This window comes from Canis lupus, chromosome 13, assembly GCF_011100685.1.
Source record: "Canis lupus familiaris isolate Mischka breed German Shepherd chromosome 13, alternate assembly UU_Cfam_GSD_1.0, whole genome shotgun sequence".
Taxonomy (NCBI): Eukaryota; Metazoa; Chordata; class Mammalia; order Carnivora; family Canidae; genus Canis; species Canis lupus.
Genome location: NC_049234.1, coordinates 16,730,503 through 16,749,469, shown reverse-complemented (window position 1 = coordinate 16,749,469; position 18,967 = coordinate 16,730,503). Strand labels below are relative to the sequence as shown.

At 38.9% G+C, this 18,967-nt stretch overlaps 1 protein-coding gene across 3 annotated transcripts in view; it reads left to right on the top strand.

The window, feature by feature from the left end:
- Nucleotides 1-7,616: 7,616 nt before the first annotated feature.
- RAD21 (RAD21 cohesin complex component) overlaps nt 7,617-18,967 on the top strand; it is a 30,602-nt gene continuing 19,251 nt past the window's right edge. The window contains exons 1-2 of one of the 3 annotated variants that reach the window (XM_038555379.1): nt 7,617-7,817; nt 15,796-15,970. In XM_038555379.1, the coding sequence (XP_038411307.1) occupies nt 15,827-15,970 (144 nt within the window). In that variant the 5' untranslated portion in view covers nt 7,617-7,817; nt 15,796-15,826. Of the gene's footprint in view, nt 7,818-8,084; nt 8,220-9,554; nt 9,662-15,795; nt 15,971-18,967 lie in introns of those variants that run through there. The other 2 variants (XM_038555381.1, XM_038555380.1) reach the window with 2 other exon arrangements.

The window sequence follows — 18,967 nt, the reverse complement described above, 5'->3', positions numbered from 1 at the left end:
GAAAGGATTGGAGAAAATCTCCAGAAACAACAAAACAAGTATTATATGGCAATAAATACATATCTATCAATAATTACGTTGAATGGAAAGTGACTAAATGCTCCAATCAAAGGACATAGAGTGTCAAAATGGATTTTAAAAACAAGGCCAATCTCTATGCTGATGCTGCCTACAACAGACTTGTTTTAGACTTAAAGATGCCTGCAGATTGAAAGTGAGGAGGTGGAAAAACATTTAGCACACCAATGGATGTCAGAAGAAAGTCTGAGTAGCAATACTTATATTGGACAAACTAGATTTTTTTGTTCATGTGTTCTTGTGTTGTTTTTATCCTGCGGTGTGATACCAGCCTCATGGGATGATTTTAAATGTGTTCCATCTATGCCATTATTTTTAAGATTTTGATAAAGATTATCATTACTTTTTAAAATGTTTGGTAGAATTCACTACTTAAACCATGTGGTCTTGGGCTTCTCTGTGCGGGGAAATTTTTTATTCTTAATTCAACTTTCATTCTTATTATTGGTCTAAGAAAATTTCCTACTTCTTGGATTCAAGATTCATGATTCAATCTTGGAAACTTGTGCATTTTTAGAAATTATCTGGGTTTTTTCACTATCTGATTTATTAGCATATAGTTGTTTAATCTATCATACTATGTATTTGTGTGGTTACCTGTTGTATTATTTTCTCTTTCATTTCTTATTTTGGTTTTTGAGTCTTCTATTTTTTCTCTTAATGTAGTTAAAGCATTGCCAATTTTGTTTTTATTTTTGGAAAAATTTGTCATTACTTTCAATGTTATTGTTTATTCTGGTCTCTATTTTATTTATTTCTGATTTTTCTTTGTTGTTTCCTTCCTCTACTAAATTTCAGCTAAGTTCCTTCATTTTCTAGTTCCTCGTAATATTGTTTATTTGAATTTTTTTCTTAATATAAGAATTTATAGCATAAATGTTACTGTAACATTTGCTTTTGCAGATCCCATAGGTTTTGGAATATTGTGTTTTCTTTTCCTTTTGTTTTGAGACATATTTTGATTTGCCATTTGACTTCTGATTTGGCCCATTGCTTGTACAGTAGTGTGTTGTTTAATATTTACAAATTACATATTTCATGTTTACATTACAGATTGTCCAGATTTTATTGTTGATCTTAGTTTTGCACCACTGTGGTTGGAAAATGTACCTGGTATGATTCCAGTTTTCTTTAATTCATAATATTTTGTTATATCTCTTTTTATGTGATTTAAGCAGTGGATTCTTCTGTGTGTACTTGAAGAAAATGTGCATTCTATTTTTCTTGGATAGAATGTTTTATATATATCTTTTAGAACCATGTATTCTGAAGTATACTTCAAGTAAAAAATGTTCTTGTTGAAAAAAAGCAACCTTAACTGAGGTTAGTCATATCAGAGGGAAGGTGGGCAGGGGATGGATGAAATAGGTAAAGGGGATTAAGAGTATACTCCTCATGATGAGCCTTGAGTAATAATGTAGAGAGCTGTTGAATCACTAAATTATATACCTGAAGCTAAAATAACACTGTATGTTAATTATACTGGAATTAAAATGAAAAACTGTAAAATTTTTTTTTAGTTTTTTAAAAAGTAAATGGACAGAAAAATATATACCATGCAAATAATAGCCATAAGAAGAGCACAGTGGAATTAATAGCAAATAAAACAGAATTCAAGACAAAGATCATTATCAGTAATAAAGATATTTTATAATGCTAAAGGAATCTGTTTATTAGGAAGTGGTAAGAGTTATAAATATGTATAAGCCTATTAACAGAGTTTTAAAATATATTTATTAAAAATTGATAGAAATAAAGGGAGATATAGTCAATTCCATAATGATAGTTTGAGATTTTTTTAAAATTAATTATTTATTTGAGAGAGAGAGACCATGGGCAAGGTGAGAGGCAAAGGGAGGAGCAGGTTCCCTGCTGAGCAGGGAGCTCAATGGACTCCCATGGATCCTGGATCCTGGGACTCTAGGATCATGACCTGAGCCAAGGTAGAGGCTTACCTGATTGAGCCACCCAGGCACTCCTATACTTTTAGATTTTAACATGTCTTTCTTAGAAATTGATAGAACAACTAGATGAGGGAAAAAAATCATTAAAGACAAAGTATCAGAACATTAAAAATAATAAAATAAAAATTTAAAATATAACCATGATACCATTTCACACCTAAAATAATTCTTTGCTATCATCCTTTTTAAAAGATTCTTTCTTTCTTTCTTCTTTCTTTCTTTCTTTCTTTCTTTCTTTCTTTCTTTCTTTCTTTCTTTCTTTCTTTCTTTCTTTTCTTTCTTTCTTTCTTTCTTTTTAAAGATTTTATTATTTATTCATGAGACACAGAAAGAGAGAGGCAGAGACACAGGCAGGGGGAGAAGCAGGCTCATTACAGATGAGAAAACGGAGTCTCAGAGAAGTTGAGCAACTTGTTGAAAGTCACACAGCTACTAAATGGAAGAGCCATGATATCAACCCAGGCCTACCTGGTTCCAAAGCCTGTTCTGTGAAAAATCCTTGCTTCTTGATGTGGTCCACATACCAGCAGCCTCAGAATTACTTGGAACCTTCCCCCCAAAAAGCATGCAAACAAAAGTGGAGTTTTGGACCCCACCCCAAACTGTCAAATGCAAACCAGCAATTTCACAAGTTCCCAAGTGACAAGCCTATTAGTTGGACAAGCATCACTTTCTGCCATTCTTCATTGAATATATCTGACCTTACTGATAATAAATTATAAATAAATAAATAAATTATAAATGAATAAATAATAAATTGCCTTTGGGGCTCCTGCATGGCTCAGCGGTTAAGTGTCTGCTTTGGTTCAGGTCGTGATCCCGGGGTCCTGATTTCCGGTCCCACGTCCGGCTCCACACAGGGAGCCTGCTTCTGCCTTTGCCTATATCTCTGTCTCTCTCTCTCTCTGTGTCTCTCATGAATAAATAAAATCTTTTTTAAAAAAAAGTTTGCCTTTAGTCTTAGGGAAAGAATTTCAGTCTGTTATTTTTCAATTAATTCCCACATAAGATTAGCGGATAGGGAAATAATTTCCAAATTTCCAAATAATTTCCAAATGGACACTGCATTACTTCAGGTCTGATTCTTTTCCCCTGACATATTAACTTTTTGCCTCCAACAAGTTAAAGCAAAGCACATTAACTGAGCTGAGCCCACGGAGGTCATGGAACTGTACATGATGCCCATTCACTTGGAGTCAGCCCTTGGCTCAGCTTAGCCACAAGCTGTGTCTCTGAAGCACGTACTGTTAGAGTTTCCTTTATCTCTGCGCCCCTGTCTCATAACACAGCAGCTTCTACCTTCCCTCACACCTCTTCCAACAAGTCACCCTCCCCTTCTTTGTAGGAAAAGTACCATATTTACTGTATGACTTCCTGATTAATGGTAATTTAACATGTCTGTTTTAAGTTTGCAAGGATTTTTCATCAAGGTGTTACCATATTTGTCGTATAGGATTTAAGAGATCTACCCAACCTCATTTTCTTCCAAATTGCCCTACTCTTTTTAGTAAGCCATTCTGAAAGGAACAAAATATATCGTGTTACAACAACAAAAATGCCTGCATTCTGCAATGACCAGAGGGGTTCAGAGGAAACACTATCCATCTGCTTTGGGATAAACACCCACTATTCTCAAAGGTGCAGCAGAATGCACAGAAGAAGAGATGATGGGCTTGAAAACAGAAGAAATGCATCAAAATAGTCACAAAACCTCCCAGTTAAAGAGTTTAAACTGCTCTCAGCATTGAGATGCAGTTAGCATGATGACATTTTCTGAGAGAAGTCTAAGTAATTAGCATAGAGACCCTGACCCAGCTTCTGCTTCAGCAGCATTTCCTGGTCTCAACCTCAGTCCTTGACAAACTGACAGTCCCACCTGGCCCACACACCTGCAGCATCCCTGGGCCTGCACTGGGCCCTTGTGATTCTTCTTTGCTGACACCTCTCTGCCTAAGCAGACCTTTAGTCCACCTGGAGAGATATTTACAGCTCCTCTCCAGAGCACTGACTCAAGCCCACATGCCCAGAGCTGAGCATGTGACTCTGAATGGGATCTACCATTTCTTTTTTAAAGATTTTATTTATTCATGAGAGAGAGACACACACAGAGAGAGAGAAAGAGAAACAGAGAGACAGAAAGAGGCAGAGACACAGGCAGAGGGAGAAGCAGGCTCCATGCAGGGAGCCCGACAGGGGACTGGATCCCAGGATCACGCCCTGGGCCAAAGGCGGCGCTAAACTGCTGAGCCACCCAGGGATCCCCAGGATCTACCATTTCAATGGCTTATAAAACCCTTTCTTATACTCCATTACCAGTCATTTACTTAATATTTAAGCATATTGAAAATTGATACTTCAATGTTTTGTCCTTAATATATTTCTTACATAACTTTTTTGTCTGATTATAACATTTTTGACTAGGATTGTTGTCCTTAAAGTGAATTTCCTTTCTGATCAAAATATTACAGTCTCTTTTAGAGATAAAAAGGATATTGTTGGCAAGAAAAGCCAGAATCTACAATTGTTTTTTCAGTTGCTTTCTGTCCATTTCTCTGCCTAATTCCAAATCTTAAAGAGATTATTCACTCTTTCTGGATTTTCTGTAAAGAGGTTTAGAATTCTTATGCAACAAATATTTTATACTTTGATTTTTCTTTATTTAAATAAAAATTTTTAAAATTTTGGTGCAAAGAAATAAAAAAAACAAAATTTTGGTGCAAAATGTTCAATATTCATCCATTACTAACATTGAAATACTCCTGAAAATCTTATCCATTTGCCTTATTTCTCTCTTAATGTAATGCCTCCTACTTTATATATATATATACCCACACACAAATAATATATAATTAATTCTGCTTTTAAAATTTGGCAATTCAGAGGAACAGGTCTACAAAATTGTATGTAAATCTTAAATAGCTCTCTACTATCAGTTGGTCATCTTTCTCTGTAACAGTTTTTATTTCACCTTAAGTCTCAGTTGTGTATATATGCCTTTGTGAACTAAGAAAGAACACACCTGCTTTCATAAATATACTCAGGATGGTGGCAGCATCCAGTTCTTCAGTGATTGTCCCACATCACACACATTATCAACTAAGTAATCAGAGAAGAAAAGCCAACCATTTTCAACTAAAGGAAGATTGAAGCTGTAATTTAAATCAGTTCTGGGGATCCCTGGGTGGCTCAGTGGTTTAGCGTCTGCCATTGGCTCAGGATGTGATCCTGGAGTCCCGGGATCAAGTCTGACATCGGCCGCCCTGCATGGAGCCTGCTTCTCCCTCTGCCTGTCTCTCTCTCTCTCTCTCTCTCTGTCTCTCATGAATAAATAAAATCTTTAAAAATAAATAAATAAATCAGTCCTGCCGTGGTTTCAGTCAAAAAAATTCACTATTATTAAAATTAACATATGCAGATTAATCAAATAAGTTTTTCCAGGCAAAGGAGATGTTGACTGCAGCTAACTTCTGTGACAAGAAAAGCTAACTTGACATTTTAGTACAAGGAGATGAATGAATATGTTGATAGGATTAGACTTTGAGCCAGAACAGAACATATACCTTGTTTAGAAGAATCAAATCCAGCAGATTTAGGAGACTACGGCTGTATGTGAAGAAACTATATAAAAATCCACAAAAGGGAAGGTGGGCTTGGGTGGAGATCTAATGGATAAGAATAAAAATAGTTCAAGAGAAAAGAAGTGATAGTACCTTGGAAATTCAGTACTGGAGGGAGAGAGGGAGGGGAAGGAGACAGAGAACAAAAGGGGAGACAGAGAGACATTTTCAAATAAGGATTACAAAATGGGCATAGAACAAGTATAGTTAAGCGGGACATTTAGAGTATCCAGGTATTTTCAACGTTCTTAAAAGTTGAATATCTGATAAATATTTGCCATACCTTGCTGGCTATTTCATTTCTCAGAAAGTAGAAGGAACAAGAATAGTAGCCACAATTTACTGAGTAATTATAGTTCCAAGCATTAGGCTGAGTATTTTGTATATATGATCTCATTTAATTCTTTCAAAAATCATGGAAATTACTATCCCCATACAGGCAGTAACTGGCAGGCCATTTTGTAAAGCCCTGAAATTTTGAGTGAGGAGGGAATCTATTTTACAATAATCGCATTACCCTAAATAATACCGAGGATCAGGGAAGACTCACTTGAGGAAATGACTGTGGAACTAAGATGTGGAAGATTAAGAATTAGACCAAGGGAGGCAATGGAAATGCAAGACTGTACTAAGCACAGGGAACATCCAGTACCAAAATCTTGAGGCAAGAGTGCTCATAGTGCATTTGATGACTTAAAAAGTGGAGTGACTGGAGTAGGGTGAGAAAGAGCAGGCAACAGAAGCAGCTGGAACAGGAGGCAGAGGCTACATCAGGTATTCTGGGTAATAGCCTAAAAGCTATGGAAGAGTTTTTAGAAGACGAAGGGAGTGATCAGACACGTCTTTTGCAAAGGTTCTTTAGGCTGCATTGCAGGGAATTGATGAACTGAAGGAAGACAAGAGTGAAAGTAGAGAGACCAGTTAAGACGGCCACTGGGAATACATACTTGATGGTGGGATAGACAGCAAACAAACACAACAAAACTAACCTTCATATAACCTTCCTCCATCTAGTCGGCCTCAGTGTATGGCTCCCCAGTCCAGTCTATCTAATCCTTGCAAGGAAGTCCCAAACCAGAGGAATCATCTTTGCAACTCCCTCTACCACAAACTCGTAAGGAATCTCTATTGGCTTTATTTCCTTAAAAAAAAAAAAAAAAAAAACCACAAACGAGCACAAATTACACCTGGACATTTACTCTAGTCCTCTCCAATATGCCCGGATGGTCTTTCTAAAATGCAGGAGTCTCCCTTAGTGTCCAGACACATGACTTTCTTTTTCCTCCTCTATCCCTATCTTGATCTCTGCTGCCATGGGACTTTTGCACAGGCTGTTCTCTCTTCTTGGGCCTCCACCTCTATATCCCAGCTCCACACTCCCAACCTCCCCACTTTTGGGTCTCCTGCATTTGGCTTTATAATTGTTGGCACAAGTATTTCTAAAAATTCCGCTACACTGAAGGCTTCACGGAGGCAGGTGCTATGCCCTTCACATTCATCATTACGCCCCAGACCCTAGTTATCCCAATATGTGGTTCGGAGAAGACCATCTATAAATACACGTTGACTCAACGAACCCCTAGATTTTATGGAGCTTGTTTACGGCTTTTGTGTGACCTTCGTCGCTACGGAACCATTCAAATGAATTTCCGTGCCAAGGCAAACAAGACTGCACGACAGCAGCTCCCCCTGAAACCAGCGCAAGAATAAAGGTAAGGCGCCAGATGTGCACTGCGCATGCGCCGTCTGCCAGGTCCGCAAGGCTCCGGGACCCTCCGGCCAGAGGATCACCTTTGCGCTTGCTCATTCCCGGGCTGCACAGCCAGGGGGCGGGGCCTACAGGAAAGGAAATGGTCACTGCGCCTGCGCCGCTCCTGCTAGGGCTTGGGCTGGCTGCGCAGGCGCATAGGTCCCATTTTGACCGTAAACATCCTGCCGATTTGAACCGAGGATTTGGGCGGCAGGAAGAGCCGCGGCGTAACGGCAGCCATCTTGTTTGTTTGAGTGAATCGGAAAGGAGGCGGTGGCTGCGGCGGCGGCGGCGGGAGCTGCGCCGAAGCTACACCTCACAGGGGCTCCCCCCTTTCCCCGCCCCCTCCCCCGACCCTTTTCCCCTCCCCAGGCCGCCCAGCCCGCCCTGCACCCGGCGGAGAGCAAGGTAAGCTGCTCGGCCGGCCCCTCTTACCCTCCGGCTCCCTCCCCCTACCCCTTCCCTGCCGTCCGGCCGCCCGGGAGCGGGACCCGGGGGCGGGGGGCGGGGGCGGGCGGGGGAGAGAGCCCCGGCCGCGCCCCGGGACGGTGGCCGCGCTGCCACCCTGCGGGCCCCGGAGCGGCGGCGCCGCCCGCCCAGGCCGCTTGCCCCGGGCCCGCCCTCGGCCGGGACCCGCGCAGCCCGGGCCCGCAGCATCGCTGGGTCGGCGGCAGATGGCCCCGGTCGGTTCCGGGGCGGCAAAGCCGTTACTCCGCCAGCCCCGGGGGAGCCGCGTCTCGGGAAACTGGGCGGCGGAGGGAGAGGCGGAGGTTTGAACGAGCCCGCTCTGGGGCTGGGCCGCCTACTCGGGTAAAAATGGCTGTCGGGGGAGCCGCGGGGCGGGAGGCGGCGGCGGCGGCGGCGGCGGGCGCGGGGCAGCGCGGGGACAGCTCGGGGGCAGCTCGGGGGGCCGCCGGCGTGCGGGCCTCGCTGCTGGCGGGCGCTCGGGCCGCGGCGGGCGGCAGGCCCCTCTCCCGGCGCCGCTGCTGCCTCTCCTCCCCCCCCCCCCCCCCCCCCCCTTTTTTTTTAAAGGAAAAATTTTACGTTGGGAATATTGCATATTGGACAGACCTATAGAAAACCGACCGACCAAGGGAAGTTGCTTCTGATTCTAAGGGAATTAGCATAATTGGTCCTCCCGTCCCGCCCCCCCTCTTCTCCCGGCTTTTCTAATGATTAGGGATATTGGGTGTTTGGATGCTGGTACAGAGACGCTTTCGGGAGGCGTGTGTTGCTGACAAATGCTTGATGTCTCTTTCTCGGGGAGGAGGGCTTCGCGAACGGTCCGCTGCGGCCGAGCGTCGCCCCACCAGGCGCCGTCGGCGGTGCTGCCGGACCTAGCGGCCTCCTTCGGCTTTGAAAGGAGGCGGCGCTGGAGGGTTCGCCTGCCCCCCCCCCCACCCCCCCCGCCGCCCCGATTTGTCAGGCTGTCTTCAGCGTCCAAAAAAAACGCGCCCCGTGTTTTTGAGGGTTTTTTGGTAAAGGCCCGTGTTTATCGGCTCTCTTGTGCAATCGAAAGTTATAATATTCGCCCTCATAATGCTGTTTAGAATCATCACTGAATTCCAGGGAGGGGAGAAAAATTGTTATTTTCATAAAATGAATGTAAATGCCAGGGAGCTATGGGAGTCTGCAGAATCTTGCAGATGGGTTGGAGAGGCTTTCCTAAGTTGTAGAGTCGTTAATTTTTTTTTTTTTTTAACGTTGGAGACGACTCATGGTTTTTAAAAAGACACTGATGAGGACATACACCATATCCAGTGATGACATTATGTAGCAGTTCGTAAACGGTCGAGGTGACAGCGGTGCGTAACTAATGGACGGAATGCTTTTCGTACAGTTAGGAGGATTCCATTGGTAGAGCGTATCCTAATTTACCGTGTTTGCTATTTATAAAGGCAACACCCGCTCTAGAATGGTTTACCACTTGAAGTGTGGTATATGTTTAAAGTATTCTTAAAGTTGATGGTTTCTTTCCTGATGAATTTCCATTCATTGAGACACGTATTCTGAGAACTTGTATCTTTTACAGTTTTGCGCAGAAGGGAGATTTCTAATATTTGAGAAATAAAGGTTCTGTTTGTTTAAACGTGACGTCAGGTGATTAGAGCATAATCGTAACTGGCTTGTGTGTATGCTCTGCTGTGAGATTTATTTCAAAGTTGCTGTTTACTTATAACTACAATGGGATTGTGTCAGTTTGCTGTTCCTCGTTCTGGTAATCCTGTTTGGTAAATATCCTCATTTTACAGGTGTGAAACCCAAGACTCAAATAATAAGTAACTTGTAGCCATTACAGAACAGCTAAGGAAGGAGCTGAATTTGAATCTCGGACCCCTGACCCTAAAACTCTTGTTCAAAGAATGTTAGTACCAAAAGGGTGGGGAGGGTGTGCAGGGTTGGAAATAACTTCTGTTCCTGCGACACTCTCCCAAGCCCCCAGAGATAGTTACTTTCTTACCTGAGTTAGGTATATTTTCCAAGGTCAGTAAATCGCTGAATTTCAACCTTTAGGTGCTTATAGTTTGTGAGAATGAACCACACAGAGTAAGCGCTCAAGTTGCTAGTTAATAGCAAAGCAGGATTGTGTCTTGACTTCCAATATAATAGTATTTACTTTGAATAGGTGATATATGTGTGTGTTCCAAGTTAAAGTCAAACAGTACAAAAAGGTAGATCTCACTTTCCCAGCAGACCCACTTCCAAAGGTCAGTGTCTCATTTTCATTTGTACACCAGAGATATTTTATGCAAATGCATTGAGTATATAGTATAGAAAGAGCCCTCTTTTTTTTTTTAATACATATATATATATGTCATTGTTTAAGGCCGCATGGGATTCTTTTATACGTATTTTGTTAAAAGTCACCAATTAGCAACCAGGTAGGGTTGTTTCTAATATTTTGTCATTAGAATTCATGCTGACAGGGCAACACGGTGTTGCAGTTAGAGGTGTGGGCTCTGAAATTCAAGTTCCCACTTGGATTAAATGCTAGTGAACTTTAGCACATTGTCCTCTCCTTTTCTCTGTTTTCCCATCTGTAAAATGGGCCAGCACTTTTCAGACAACTGTCCTGAAGAGGATGGACACAACATTCTTAGAGCTTAGTGAGGTTTTTAAGATTTTTGTTTTTATTAATATTATACATCTCCAAGTATATATGGCATTATTATTGGAAGTGCAGTTTCTGGTTTAAAAGTATGATTGTTTGAGATTTTCATAAGGTGTTGGCAGATTGCCCTTCAAAGAGGTCATACCAATTTACATACAACCATTGTCCTACCCAGCTTTCTAACAGATGAGTGAAATGTAATAACTAATGTTGTAAACACATTTACCTTTGGCTTTTGTTGAAAGATCATAAAGAAATTGCTGTTTTTTGCATTCCTAAATATGTTCTAAAATATTGATCTTTCTGCCATTTCACTTTAGACTAAAATTACTTTTTAGGATATGTTGGAAAAAGTTTGCTGCTTTAGAAAAAAAAATGAGAAATCATGAAATTGCTAAACTATGCTCTGGGACCAAATGCTGGCTTTATGCTAAGATGTTTTGCAAAGAATTAGCAGCTTTAGAATCTTCCAAATCTACAGAGATTAATCAGCCTTTTTTTTTTTTTAAGATTGGCTAAAGTATAGTAATACTAAGAAAAAAAACTGTCTAAAAGCAATGATTATACTTTCTCCTTATTTAGATATAAGCCAGTAGTTGATCCACCACTGTGCTTCAGGCTTCCTTTAGTTATTAGGGTGATTTCCTCTTGCTAATTGTTTCCCAGAATAATTTTAGCACCACTCTGCTTTAGTTACCCCATCCCATGCCAAGAAAGCATCTATTTAGGAATCTGCCTCCGCATAGCTGGGATATTTTAGGCATGGTACTCTGACTAGGAGCTTAAGTCCAGGCCATGAGCTACTGACACCTGTTGAAAAGCACCAGTTTTAATTTCTAAAATCTCCAGAATATTTTACATGTGCCAATTATGAGATCACTTTGTGTATCTCTCTTTTTTTTTTTTTTTTTTTAAGGATTTTCTTTCTTTATTTGACAGAGAGCACAAACTGAGGGAGCAGAGGGGGGGAGAAATGGGCTCCCCACTTAGCAAGGTGCCCAAGGTAATGAGGGGCTCCATCCCAAGACCCAAGATCCAGAGCTGCAGGGAGACACTTAACCGACTGAGCCACCTAAGTGGCTCATTTCTTTTATTTAAGAAGCACATTTCTTTATTCATTAAGCACCTATTTAGTAGTTGTCAAGGGATAGGCAGTATTCTAAGCTAAATATTAAGGAGATTTTTATTTGGAACACAACTGTCTTCTGCCGTGAAATTTGGGACTTCTTGTGTATGACAGTGACTGCATTTCTAACCACACACTGCCATATTGGCTTTCTACAAAATCCTGTAGACTTTATAGTGCTGTAGATGTGTTTTAATTTTCACACTAACACTTGAGCTTAAAGTAAAAGTACTGTTTTGCAACATAGACTCTTGGAATATGGGAAGCATATTTTGAACTATAAAATACTGCTGAGCAGGTTATAAGATAAGCTGGAGGTGTTATTATTTAATTCTTATACTTTAGAGTGTTTGACCTAAATTCCTCTAGTTTCATATTCCTAAGTTCTTTTCTTCACTTTACATTTGAGAGAAAATTCACAACATTGTGCATTTGATGAGGCCATTTTTTTTTTTTGAGACAATTTTCCTAGTGTATATTAATGATCCTCCTGGAATGTCTGGTTCAGCAAATGAGAATTTCAGGACCTTTTGCCATTAAGTGATGGAAAATGGAGAGGAGACAAATCTGACTGAATTTTGCACCACCCCCCTGTATCCTTTCAAACATTTTTGACAGGCATGAAATCTCTTGTCTGTAATATGTTTAATATATTCTGTACATCACTGGAAAGAATGGGCACAGTTTTTATTTCAAAGTACAGTAAGCAAAATTCTCATTTTAAAATTTACAGTCTCTTTTTAATTTACAAACATGAAAATTAGAGTTAACTTTGGGGTTTTTTTTTTTTAAGCTAGTTCAAAAGAAATTTTATATTCCTACTAGCAGTTTGTAAGAGAGAAAGCTTCTGTATATCCTCCTGGACTTCGGTGTTGCCATTATTTTTTATTTTAGGTCCTGCAATAGATGTGCAGTGATCTCTCATGGGTCTAAATTTTTTTTTTAAATTTTTATTTATTTGTGATAGTCACAGAGAGAGAGAATGAGGCAGAGACACAGGCAGAGGGAGAAGCAGGCTCCATGCACCGGGAGCCTGACGTGGGATTCGATCCTGGGTCTCCAGGATCGCGCCCTGGGCCAAAGGCAGGCGCCAAACCGCTGCGCCACCCAGGGATCCCAATTTTTTTTAAATTTTTTTTAAATTCTCATGGGTCTAAATTTGCTCTTAATGACTGGTGATGGTGAGCATCTTCTCATTCTTATTTGCCTTTGGTATGTCCTTTTCTTTGAAATTTTTCTGCATTTCTTTTGCCCATTTTCTAATTAGATTTTTTTTTTCTTGAGTTTTTAGAGTTTTTTATTCTGGACCCAGGTCAGATATTTCATTTTCAATTTTTTTTTCCTATTTTGTGATGTATTTTTACATTCTCACTGAGCTCTTTAATAGAACACAATTTCTTAATTTGATAAAGGCCAATTTATTGGGTTTTTTTTTTTTTTTTTTGCTTTATGGGACAGGTTTTGTGTTCTGTCTAAAAACTCTTACTAAGCTTTAGGTACCAAAGGGTTTTTTGTCTGTTTTTTTCTAAAACTTTTATACTTTTACATTTAAGTCTGTAATTTAAAAAAGAAAGTTTGGGATTTATTTATTTATTTATTTTGAACTACTTTTATATAATGTGTGAGGTTTGAATCAAGGTTCCCCCCCTCTCCCCTCCCCCCGTGGATGTTATCCACTCAGCCAAGCACTTTTTTTTTTTTTTTTTTCCCCCCATAAACAGAGACAGAGGCAGAGACATAGGCAGAGGGAGAGGCAGGCTTGCTATAGGGAGCCTGATGTGAGAGACTCGATCCCAGGATCATGGGATTACCACCTGAGCCAAAGGCAGACAGATGCTCAACCACTGAGCCACCCAGGTGCCCCACCCAAGCACCATTTGTTTAAAAGACTATCTTTTCCTCTTTGTCAAGCTGCTTCATCTTTGTGAAAAATCAGTTGGACTTATTTATGTAGATTTCTGGGTTCTCTGTCCTGTTTTATTGATCTCTGTGTTTTTCTCTCTGCCAAACAATGTTGACTTTTGTAACTATGTAAATCTTGAAATTAGTTAGACAAGTTCATCCCTCTGTGATTTTTTAAAAAGAAATAGTTTTAGCTATTCTCATTCCTTTGCCTTTCCATATAAATTTTATGAAATTGTCAGTGGCTATAAAGAAAACTCACTAGGATTTTGATAGATGTAATGTTAAAGTTTCTTTTAAAACTAAACATACACTTACTGTGCTACCCAGCAGTCATACGTCAGGACATTTGTCCCAGAGAAATGAAAACTTCACCTAAGTCTGCATACATAGATATTTATAGCTGCTTTATTTTAGATAACCTCCAACTGGAAACAACCAAATATCCTTCAGTAGGTGATTGACAAAGCAAATAGTGGGATATCCATTTCATGCAGTGCTACTCAGTGATAAAAAGGAACATATATACTGTTAATAAATGCAACGACTTGGGTGGATCTCAAAGAGTGTCAGCAGAATCCAAAAGGTCATATGCTGTGTGATTCCATTTATATAATGTTCTCAAAGTGACAAAATTATATGAAGAACAGAGTGGTGGTTGGGGCTTAAGAATGGTAGAGAGGAAGGAATGGGTGTGACAAAAAGGATAGGAAAGGAGGGAGAGTTTTGTGTTAATGAACTAATTTTGCATTTTATTCTCACAGTGGAGGTTACATAAATCTGCACATGTGATAAAATGACAGAATTATACATACACATTGCACCATTGTCACTGCCCTGGTTTGGCACTATATATGTAAAATGTCATCATGGGGCAAACTGGTTAAAGAGTAAATGGGACCTCTCTGTACTATTTCTGGGACTCCTGTGAATCTATAATTATTTCCAGATCAAAGATGTTTTAAAAATGTTTGAGTACTTTTCATGTGCTACTGGTGTTCCTTAGTTTATTTCTGTAAAAACGTTACATCTTATTCCAGTGATGGGGCATCTTAGAAAGAAATTTATCTGGCAAAATAGACTTTTTAAGTCTTCTGTGAAAGAGGGAAGATAAGGGAACTATCAACACAAGAAATCTAGGAAACATGCACAGTTAGTATACTCTCCAAGCTGGAGTTTTTAGGCTGCCTTTTATTCTTCTTCTTCTTCTTCTTCTTATTATTATTATTATATGTATTAATACATAGCTTGCTGAAAGAAAAATATGAATAACCCCTGCTTTTCTACTAAGACTAATTCAGTCGTAAGATAAGTGTTACACTATCATTTTTCTGAATTTAGTGTTTTAGTTATAACTGGGCATGTGCTTTTAACTTCCTGAGTTGGTAAAACCATATACATAATAGTTTTTAAGCCTCAGCTTTTCTAAACTACTCACCTGTAAAATGGGACCAACCCACCTGCTTATCTTTATTTGGTACCTACAGTATGAAATATTTATTATATCACAGTGCTTGTTATGAGGTAGCAGTTATTATATCAATCTAGTGGAGTATCAATTATTAATGAGGTTCTAAAAATAGAAATTTGGGTATTGATTAATATCTGTGCCTGAATGTTTTTTCTTCTTGGACATACTTTTCTTGCCATAAAGAATATATTTATGTAGCTTTTGGACAGAGGCAGACTCCACAGTCAGTAATCAGGACAGGATGAAATATGCACATTTGATAGAACTTCAAAATGAACAAGAGTTTCTTTGGTGACAACTTAAAAAAAAAAAACTGGTACTTTTGTTTGGAGTATGAAAGTGATTTGACTCTTTTGTTCCTTTCCCCCTTCAGCTCTTAATTTTTTTGGGTTCTTGCCCTCTCAAAACTAAGCAATAGGTGGTTTTTTGTTTTTGTTTTTGTTTTTTAAGATTGTATTTATTTGTTCATGAGAGAGAGAGAGAGAGGCAGAGACACAGGCAGAAGGAGAAGCAGGCTCCATGCCGGGAGCCTGACGCAGGACTCGATCCCGGGACCCCAGGATCACACCCTGGGCCAAAGGCAGGTGCTGAACTGCTGAGCCACCCAGGGATCCCCAATAGGTGGTTTTTTTAAATGAGTATTGTACCTAACTCAAACCTTTCATAGTTCTCATATTAAAAAGAATTGGAAACTATTTTATTTTCAGATTTCTTATATGTATTGATAAGTCTTTGTTTTCATATGGTGTTTATATTAACTTTTTTTCCTTTTCAGTTTTCCTCCTGTTTCATAATCAGCCGGAACAATGTTCTACGCACATTTTGTCCTCAGTAAGAGAGGGCCTCTGGCCAAAATTTGGCTAGCGGCCCACTGGGATAAGAAGCTAACCAAAGCCCATGTGTTTGAGTGTAATTTAGAGAGCAGTGTGGAGAGTATCATCTCACCAAAGGTATGATTGATGTTGATATTTTTATTCACCTTGTCAATTGTTTATTGATATGTAAGATAGATTTCTGTGAAACACCTTTTTAGGTTGGCATCTCTGTATATTGGAGGCAAAGAAATGTTTATAGTATTCCCTTTAAAAAGTTCTCCGAGTGCACAGATATTTTCTTTGCCTATTTCCATGGTAGATAAATATGACGTCAAGCAGTACCCAAATATTTTATATTTTTCTTTCTAGATGTTTTTGTACTTAAATATGTATATAGATGTTACTAATTTGAGAATTTACAAAATAATCAAAAAGACCATCCATTAATTAGGAAATGTTACAGGGATCAGATCTAATTATCTTACCCACAGTGTCCATAACACTTGTTCCTCCTCAGCTCTATGGGCCTACTTGCTGTTTCTTGATATCCAGCTTCTTCCTGTCTCAAAACTTATACTTGCTATGTTCTTTCCTAAATAGTTAATTACTCTGTTTTCCACTAGAATGGAAGCCTCATGAATATCCTTACCTTACCTACTTTGTTGACTGATCTGTGCTGAGAGGATCTTTTATTGACATCCTCCAGAACTGTTCTGTGAAGCAGTGGTTTTCACCCTTGAATTTCACAAATAGTGTAACTGGAAATAATCCAGTGTTTTTTTTGTTGCCAAGAAAGTACTTTTAGAACATGCAGACACAATTAAATCTATTGACATCATTAGCACTTCATTTAAAAACAGATATATTGACTTCAAAAAATATATACAGACTGATCTCAGAGGAAAAGTCCTTAAATACGATTTTTATGTATACATGCATATCGTGCCTATTTTAAAGGTCTTTTCCTGGACCTTGTATTAACATATACATGCGTCCATTGTCCTATTGAGAAAACATTCCAGATCACAGCTGTCTGGACCAGCGTTGGGAGCTACTCTTAGAACTGGCAGTTTGGATGGTGCTGGCTGCCATAACATGTTAAATAAGAGTAGTTCTTTATTGCTGAAAGAGCAGGAGGATCTCAAAGGAATAAAGCTGGGATATAGAAAAGACTTATTTAGAAAAATAGTGTGGGAAAAGAAGTTACAGGTGAAAACGTGAAAATTTGTATTTGTAATTAGCTAATTATAAAGCTTCCATCTGTCTATGGAATTTAGGCTGGTTTTAGAACTATAGTAGGTGGAGTTTATTGCTATAAAGGACATTTCTGTCATGTTATATCTCAGACAATATTAAAATGAAAACTTTACAAGCAGAAAAATAGGTGATCTTTAGTCTTACCATGTAGAGAAACCTTTTAGTGTTTTGGTATGCCTTCTAAAATGTGCGCATGTTCTTTACACAGTTTTTCACCTTACTGTATGTATACACAGCTTTATTACATGTTTTGTAACATAGGCTGCATTCAGAAAAAGCTCTGTTCATAGCTTTATCATTTTTAATGTTGCATTATACACTGTTACAGCCTCTTATCCACAGAATTTAAATACAAAAAAATGGGAACAGACTTGACAGAAATTGAAGTGAAGCCACTTGTGTATTCATATATTCAGTGTAGAATCCCTAACATGTAGGATTATTGGAAAGTGCTCTAAATAGATGTTGCTGGGAATATCTTTATATGTATCTCATGCTCTGCATTATCTTTATGATCAAAAAAACCTCTGAATTCCAAAACATATTTGGCCCCTAGGATTTAAGTTAAAGGATTATGGACCTCTAATTCATTGTTGTGATTGTACATGATTTATTTTACCAGTCTCTTTTTTGGGTAGTCTATATTTTTTCCTAATTTCTTGAATTTTAATTCCTCTGGTCTTGTACAGTGCAACCATTAAATTATCCAAAGATTTCTCTAGGTAGTAGGACTACAGGTTTATTTTCCTCTTTCATTTTTTTTTAAACTATTGAATAAACAAACACTGCTTGCAAAATCTTTTGTTCACATCTGTGTCTTTTTTTTTTTTTTTGACTCCAAGTTAATTTTTATGTGATGTTAGAATATGTCAAAACCAGTATTACATAGAGAAGCTTCGTGTTCAGTGGTCTTTTGTTCATATCTGTAAGTTTTTCCTTAATGTTAATGTTTAGGAATATAATTGTTGGGCCAGGTGTGATAATAGAGATTTCTGATATGCATTATAATTTGGCTCTGTGGGGAGATAGTGCCAGTTTGCTCTGCTGGTTGAATTGTATGAGAATATGATATTTTCTACTTTTTATAGATAGGCTTACTGAGTTAAATGAATGGAAAGAAGTTGAGCTCTTTTTTTGAAATTAGTATGTGTGACTAATCTTTAACACCCATTAATATTGAGGGTGATTTGGCTTAAAAGGATGACAAATTTTTTAATAGTATGTACAGAGTACTTCGTACTCTGTTAGGGGTGCTATAAAAGAGTACAAGACAATCTTATATATGAAGGTGTCTACCAGTAGCCACAAAGCAAGGCATATGGTTCAGGAATAATATCAAAAACTGTGACGAATGTGTGAGAGAGAGAATAACTTAACCATTTCTATGTAGGTTATTTGATTGATCCTGTTTTATTTTGATAGACTATAAAGATATTTCCACAGAGTAAACTGACCTGAATATTTCTAAGGTTTGCTCTTGCTGTGTGGTTCTCATTAGGGATGAATGTTGGGTTAGTTGTTTAGAACAAGTGTCAGACATATAGCTCAGTTGCAACTCTGTGCCTTCTGCCCCTCCTAACCCCAACCCTCTGTTGGAACAGCCATAGGTAACCTCTGTAGAGTTTTCTCTGGATATATTATAACCTGTGTTCCTTACAACACCGACACTCATAACACACTAGATCCCATATAAGCGTTGATTGAGATCTACCTTGAAAAAAAAAACAGGATGAGGGAGTATATTTTGTTGTGAAGAAAGATGATTATCCTTGATCAGTTAGTTTGCCTTCCAGTCAGCTGATAAAACTAAGTGAAAAATGGCTTAATGGAAAATTAACAGTCTTACTTAACCAGAAGTTTAGAAAAAAGGAAGAT